The sequence below is a fragment of the Catharus ustulatus genome, chromosome 1 (assembly GCF_009819885.2).
Source record: "Catharus ustulatus isolate bCatUst1 chromosome 1, bCatUst1.pri.v2, whole genome shotgun sequence".
Taxonomy (NCBI): Eukaryota; Metazoa; Chordata; class Aves; order Passeriformes; family Turdidae; genus Catharus; species Catharus ustulatus.
Genome location: NC_046221.1, coordinates 26134976 through 26142784, shown reverse-complemented (window position 1 = coordinate 26142784; position 7809 = coordinate 26134976). Strand labels below are relative to the sequence as shown.

General features: G+C 40.0%; 1 protein-coding gene across 1 annotated transcript; it reads left to right on the top strand.

Moving 5' to 3' along the window:
• Positions 1 to 360: 360 nt before the first annotated feature.
• Positions 361 to 6378, top strand: SEM1 (SEM1 26S proteasome subunit). The gene is made up of 3 exons (XM_033068585.2): positions 361 to 511; positions 4211 to 4304; positions 6176 to 6378. Exons 1-3 carry the CDS (start codon positions 436 to 438, stop codon positions 6216 to 6218), a joined length of 213 nt encoding a protein of 70 aa, XP_032924476.1. The 5' UTR covers positions 361 to 435; the 3' UTR covers positions 6219 to 6378.
• Positions 6379 to 7809: the final 1431 nt, after the last annotated feature.

Here is a 7809-nt window from a genome sequence, read left to right as displayed (position 1 = left end):
CCACGGGAGGCAGCCCATGCCAAAGTGTAATCACTCCTTCTGTGAACGAATCCTCCTAATTGCCAACCTAAACCTCCCCTGGCGTTTAGAAACACTACGTTTAAAAGCCAGAAGGAAAAAACTCCAACACCATGACCGCAAACACTGAGATTAAGGACAGAAGGCTGATGAAGGTAGAGAACAGCCGCGCTCAGCAGCAGCCTGTGCAGTTTGGTGTGACGGTGCAGGACACTCACTGTCCCCTCAGCACCCCACAGCAGCAGCGCTGCCCGAGGTCCGCCGGGCCCGGGCCCGCTCCGCGCCGGGCGGGGCCGGCGGCAGCCGCGATGCGAGGGCGCAGGCGCGGGCCGGAGCCGGGCCCGCAGCGGCGCAGGCGCGGCGGTGGCCGCGGGATCCCAGCAGGCTCGGGGCGGCGGGACGCGGTGCGGGCCCAGCATGTCGGAGAAGAAGCAGCCGGTGGACCTGGGGCTCCTCGAGGAGGACGACGAGTTTGAGGAGTTCCCGGCTGAAGGTGCCGGGCGGGGGCGGCACGGCACGGGACGGGACGCCAGGACGCGACAGGCCGCGGCCTGGAGGCGGGACGTGCGCGGCCTGGGCCGGCCGGGCGGGCAGAACGCGGCGGTGGGGCTGGGGCGCCGTGTGTGCCGGGCCTGCCCGCGGGCACCGCTGGGCTGCCGCTCCGCAGGGCCCGGCGGAGCCCCGCGGAAACTTCCGCGGTGCCCGCGGGTCCGTGGCCAGCCCCGCCCGGGCAGGGGCCGCAGCGCCGCCAGAGCCGCGGTGCAGCGCGGTGGTGGTGCCCGTGCCCGGCTCTGTGCCGGTGTCACGGCGCTGGGCAGTCGCGCTGGAAGTGCTGTGTCATTGTGCGACAGGGCTGGGAGCAAGTGCGGGAGAAACTGGCTGCTTTTTGGCACTGGGCATGAGAATCGCCAGGGACAGCAGGGATGAGGGCTGGAAACTGAGCGTAAGGTGGAAAAGCGTATGAAAATGTAATACTGCGCTCTGGAGTTACTTTGAGTCTCTGTACCTATTGAAGCACGGATATGTATATGCTAGTTCGCTTTTCATACAGATATGTTTAATAAGGAAGTTAAATTCAATAAAACAACTCACTGTCTCTTGACAGAGATCGTCTTGGAAACATCCCTATTAGGGCATCCCTATAATGACCTTAATTCTAGGATTGTCTCAAGTTGTGGATCATGAGAAATTATATATATCATGATGACTGTAACATCGGGATTTTTTTTCTCTCGTGTCTTTATTGTGTGGTTTTTCTGTGGCCTTAGAAGCTTTAGGTGTTCTGAACCCTTTAGTGCTGCTAAAATTAATATTTTTTCATGTGCTGATAGAGAAAGTTCATGACATAGTTAGGATATTAGCTAAAGTAAGCTTACAAGACCATATTTTGTTTTTCATAAGTGTTTCCTAAACAGGAAAAAAAAGTTTATCTTAATGTAAATTAAGGATTCACAGTAGGGGAAGTGTCTGAAGCTTCTGGACCTTGGATTGGGCAGAGCCCTGACTTGCTGTTACAGAAGGTGAAATTAGTTTTACTAGACTGTAGCTGTAATGCTAAAGCAAAGTACTGTGCAGGCTTTCTGGGTGGAACAGAGACTTATTAAAAAGTGACCATCATCAGGCTTCTAGATGTTCTTTCCTGCAGAAAATAAGCACCTCAGAAGGGGTCTGTTTGAATGCTCAAGTGTGGTCATAGTTTTGAGATGCTGAGTGTTCAGACCACTTTGTTATCTCCAGTAGTTAGGAAAGAACTGTGATAACTGGGCTCAAACCCATTCCAGATTGTTGTTCTGTCAAATTAAAACACCACTTCCTAGCAATAGAAGAGTTTTGTGTTCTACTACCAAGTTTTTATCCAAAAGAAATTAGATAATGCAAATCTATGTTAAGTGATGAAAACACGGATTTTGGGTGTTTATTCCAACCTAAAAATTTACTTAATTTATGAAATCAAGTTATATATCTAAAGCAGACATACCCAATTTTTATAGGATACTTTGAAGTATATCATAAATATACTATAGGAGATGAAAATATATGTAAATGAGTCACTTAAGAATCTTTTATGTAGTGCTTTTCACTAAAATATTAAAATGTAAAATAATATAATATTAAAATGTAACATTGATAGAGCAGGAAATAAAAAACCTTAAAATTCTAAAAATTGTTTTTTGTTTCCCAAGGGCAAAATAAAACAATCAGTGATCACATATAAAAATGTTTTTTTAAGGAGTTCAGCCATAACAAGTTGATTATTTTTGTATATATTAGTAGTACTTAATGGTAGTGGACTCTCAAGTGATCTTAATACCTTCAATCCCAGATAATGCTCTACCTTTTTTTACTTCTGTTTAGTCACAGGCATATAATGTAGCAGGGAGTAATAACTGTATTATACAATCGTGGGGTAATAGTTTCAATATACAGATGTTGTAGAATCTTGTCCTGCAGAGATGAGAATGTAATTTAGGCTTTACTTTCACTCTCCTCCTCACCCAGCAAGGAAGGTGATATGGACCTTTCTGACTCCTCTTTACTCAGTGTGATTTAGAGCATCTTTTTGCAGCCTCCCCTGCTGATGTTCTGTGACTGAAGCTGCTGTTTGTTGTGCTGGATATGAGTTACTGGGAGATTTTTTCAAGTTTGCAGTTCTGTCTGAGCTGCTTGTATGTTTGTAGATAGAAAAGTTTGACACTGTGTAATTTTAAGTTGTTTCAGCTTTGTTATTTCTCTCTTCAAAATCCAGATAATCAATAATTTTTTTATTTTGACAAAAAAAATCTATGGAATATAAATTGGCAAGGGCAAAGCTTATCGAAGATGGTTCTAAAGGATAAGCCCTTCCCTTTCAGCAACTAGCAATACAACCAAATAATGCTTTTTTATATGCAGCATTTTTTCTTCACCTTTTCTTCCCAGTTTTTCCTTTGGCTCTCACAGCACAATTTCTGTGCTTCTTCATCTTTTCCCATTATATAATTTATTTGAGTAGGGAAATTTAATTGTAATGCCTTCCACACGTGTATCTTTAATCAGTGACAAATGGATTTTCCTGTCCTGGTGAATCTCAGATATTAATTTTGTTGCCTGTCAGTGTTAGAAAAAGGAGGAGAAAATGCAAAGACCAGGCTTCATTCTTGGAAAGCTAGCTGTTCCCAGTGAAATAGTTTTTGATGTTTTACCCCACTAACTTCATCCTCTGCTCCCCCCATACCTCCATCAGTGTTTAATGTTACTTTAGGCCTTAGTCCTCAAAGCTTTCTGTGCATGGGCAGCAGATGGCTTACTGGACTGGAAGAGGAAGAACAGTGTTACCTCCTTAAATACGCTAATAGACTTGGAGAAATAAAAAGTTGCAAGTGTCAAAATTAGGGGCTTCTCTTTTTTTAACATTTGAAAAACTGTGTCTGTCAGAATAAACTGAGAAACTTAAAAAAAAAAATCAAGTAAACCAACTTGTATTTTCATAGTGATTCTGAGCCTCTCATTTTCATTATTTTTCTAAATTATTTAGTTTGAATTTAATTTTTTTAAAATATGAAGCATTGAGTGTGTGATTGATCAGTAATTTGTAAAGGGTGGTGTGCCAGATTACTTTATTATAGGAAAAATATAAATAAGGTCAGTAAATGGACATAGAGTATTTTCCTACAAACACTACAGCTTCTGCTGTGTTGGGAACCAGAAATAGCTGATTAAAGGTACCAAGTGCTTTTTGCAGATGCTTGTCTCAATTTGCCTTTGCTTCTGCATCACAGATAGTTTTTTGTCATTTGTCCATAGACTGACTCCATCTGATTTGAGGAAACAGAGAAGGTATCTGTGTTTTGGCAAAAGCATCTGATGCATATTTACTTTTTTAATCTGAAAAAGGTGTTTAAATACAAATCTGGAAGGATGATGCTACAGTTTATCCATAAGTACGCAAAATATCTCTTAGGAATGTTTAATCTTGCAAGCCACGATGTGTGTATGATGATTTTTTTTCACCAAGTTGTATTTTTGTTGTAATTACAGAAATTGTGAGATGTGTTTTAGATCTTTCTGTCTCATAAGCACTTGAATGTGATCCAGACTTCTCTGTTAAATTTGCCAGAATTCTACTTTTCTCTGTGGCTGAGCTAATTGGTCAGTAAGACATGGTACCAAAGCAGTGCAGCATACAATATTTAGACTCCTTTTCTGTCTTTAGATTGGACTGGTTTAGATGAAGATGAAGATGCACATGTGTGGGAAGACAACTGGGATGATGACAATGTAGAAGATGATTTCTCCAATCAATTAAGGTAATTTTATTTAAACTCACTGTTCTAGAAGATAGGTAAAATACTTAAAATTGAGTTGATTAGTTAATATCTGAAAGTTTGAAATCTGCTTACTTGGAAAAAATAAAGATCTGAAATGGAAATAAATAAAAGCTCAACTTTTTGCTTTTCTATTTAAAGCCATTTAGAAACAGACTTAGGGATTACAAGACTCTGGAGTCTTGTAATGCTGATCAGCATTTCATCTTTTAATAATTCTACTGAAATGTGCCTTAGGACATTGTGGTGACAGAATTTTGCTCTGTTGTGCAAACAATGCAAAGATCACGGAAAGCTGAGACAGTTGACACTTTGTCAATTTAACATGAGTTGATCCTTTTCTAAGGACTTTTCTGGGTGTGTGTGAAAGTTCTGAATTGTACTGCCAAGATTTATGGCAAGGCATCCAAGATTATCCCTTTGTGCTATGTGGTGTGCAAAGTGTGTTATGGTTTTATGCCTGTACTTTAAAATGGCACTGCTGTTCTTTGTCCAAATGGGCAAATTTTATGGAGATTAGTGATCTGTATTACTTTAAGGTTCTCTCTTATGTGATGAACATACTGTTTATGAACAACAACAGCAAAGTAATTGTTAATTACATACTTTAAAAAAAGTGATAGCAATTTGTGTACCTCTAAACCAGTTGCTTAATCCTCTTTGTCACTTGTAGTTTCAGTAATCCTTTACTGATGCATAATTGTAACTTAAATTGTTTCAAGCATTCAGAACAAAGCCAGATTTTATAATTAATCCCTCAGTATGTTGCATGAGGAGCAAACTGTCTGTAATGCAGCCTGCTTAAACAATTCCTGGGTTGATCTCCCTTGTACTCCAGGGAAAGCAATTATTTTTGTGTCTTCTGCATTAAAAAATCGTTGGTGTAGTTATTTCATATAGGGTTCAAAGGCAGTTAAATAATAATATTGGAAAACATGTAATGGAACACACTTTCAAGAAATAGTATAATTCTTGATAGGTCTAGTTGATCTACACAAACTTTCTGTAACTGGCCTTAGTTGCAGCCTGCAGTATTGGTGACCATATAGTGGTTTGCAGTGTTGCTAGTTGTAGCATGTTTCTTTCATCTCTGGAAAGCAAATGCTGCAGTCCTCCACTTTTAAAGTCCTGCTACTAAATGTGCAAACTTACCCAAAACATTTGTAGAGATTTGTACTTCCGTATCCAGATACACATATGCTAAGACTAGGGGATAAAACAGGATGCATCCTGGCTAGCTCAGAAGCAGGTGAGAAGCAAAGTGGTGACAGGGCAAGAGTGATAACGACTGCAGTTCCTAACTTGCTGTCTGGGCCACAACTAAGGACAGCAAAGCAGTCATTTCCCTCAGAATTGTTCACTGCAAGGTGTATTGCACCAAGACAAAAATTCCAGACTGCACTATTCTAAAAGCAAACAAAAGCTTACCGTTGTTTTGGAAGCACATGTATTTAAGTCAAAGAGAATAATGAGCTTTCTTGAATTAAGGAAATCTTGGGAACAATGTATGAGATGCTTGAGACTATGTATAAGATAATATTTTGGTTGTTCTAATGAGTTTGGAGATGTTGCAGGCACATAGGTGCTGCTTTGTGCCATAGAGGGCAATAACTGTGATTAAAACAAATATTTGAATTTTTCACTGAGAAGTCACTTATAGTGATCTAAGATGAAAAACTGGAGTTCCAGAACTACAGAATAAGTAAAGTTGAGGTTATTGGCATGACTCAAAAAGCAGTATGACATTGCTTTTTAAAATGATTGTGTATTGTGTAGTGTATTCATTTTTTTAAAAATTAAACATCTGAAGTATTGTATATGTGTTTCAATACATCTGTCTCTTTTCTATACAGAGCTGAATTAGAAAAACATGGATACAAGATGGAAACATCATAGTTTTTGGAGAATATGGAGTGGTTTAACACTGAACTGTGGATAGACTTTATTGAGAAAAGAAGAAAAGATGGAAAATGAGAAGACAGCTTAGTTCATTGTCTGCTTGGATTTATTATTGTTTTGTATAAAAAATAAAGTTTTTAATCTTAGCCTAGTCATACATTCAGCGTCTACTCACCTGGTACCTTGTATTTTGGTTCTGAAATGTCTTGTGTGGTGGAATTCACGAACTTGCCTGGAAGTCTGTCAGTGGCTGATGCTCTTGCACTGGCTGCTGTCATGGGGAGCTGAACAGGTGTAACCAGAATGAAGACTAATGAATGTTGCTGTCACAGGAAATAAAATACTTGTGTATTCCAATTAAAATGCAGCAGAGATCGAAAGCAGTATTAGGGAGGGATAAAGCTTGTTTTGCCTCTGCATTTTATTTCATAATGACTTGAGTTTTCTTTCTTAGTCGTTTCATGTGAGTGCTGGTTTAATAAAACAGACTTCAAAGTGTCTTGCAACAGCAGAAATCCAAACTCTCCAATCTGGCCCTGTCATTTCTCAGGACTGTTAAAGAGGAGATTTCTCTGGAGGCGAAAGTTCTGTTCTTGCACTTATTTAATCCTAGGAATCTCTGCTGAAATTGCCTCCAATTTGCCAGTTACAACAGTTCATCTGTATCGCACAAACATGCCTGCTGAGAACGGAAATCAAACTTCCAACTCATTTCATGGAGGCCAACAAAGATTTGCCAGAAAGATATCGCAGTAGTGACTGGATTCAATTACTCTCTGAACTAGAAAACAGAAAGTGGAAATTACCACACCTATTACCACTTCCATGAACACTCCCCAAAGGAGCTGTTAAAGCTGGTGTATGCAAAGACAGAGGGATATGGCAGCCATGGCTCCAAATGAAATTAGGGTTTTTTAATAAAGGGGCAACTATAGTTACATGCTCATGAATTTGAATGAGCTACTTGCTTTTTAGCTGTTCACTTAGAGAAACAGAGACTTGACTTAAAGTTAGTTTTCAGAATAAAGGTATGGTTGATGGAAGTGCTATTTAAACTTGTTAACTAAATAACTGAGTATCTTATAATACATTGATTAATGCACAATGTGAGGAAGTTTCCCCTCCCCCAAATTATTATGTGGGACTATTTCAATGGTAGAGGCAAGATTCACTGCGACCCTTACTGCTTTCTAAACGTAGTTATGTAAAGACTGACAATGTCATTACAGTCTGAATGGTTCTGCTAAACCAAATAGTTCTGCAAAATGAAATGTTTCAGATGGTGTTGTCCAGTTCTGTGCTGCTTGGGAAAAGAAAGGGAAGGCTTTTCAAGTAGGCTTTCCCTAGTCATTTAAAATGGTTCACATTGAGATGTGTGTGGCTCACGCAGCCCACTGCAGTAGAATGCAAGTCCTGGAGTTCATATTTTGACAGGTAACAAATGTAAAGTCTGTGTATTGAGTGGTAAAGAGCAACAAACTTCCTCAGGTTAGTGTTGTGAGTTTAGGGAAAAAGTATGTTGAGTACGGTTCTGGGATTGCTGGTGTTATTAACACAGCAGTAGTGGGAAGTTGAGTAACACAACTGA

Coding starts and splice junctions, on each gene's coding strand:
- SEM1 (XM_033068585.2), top strand. CDS start 436: ATGTCGGAGAAGAAGCAGCCGGTGGACCTGGGGCTCCTCGAGGAGGAC. Junction 512..4,210: donor TGAGGAGTTCCCGGCTGAAG/GTGCCGGGCGGG, acceptor TTCTGTCTTTAG/ATTGGACTGGTTTAGATGAA. Junction 4,305..6,175: donor GATTTCTCCAATCAATTAAG/GTAATTTTATTT, acceptor TTTTCTATACAG/AGCTGAATTAGAAAAACATG.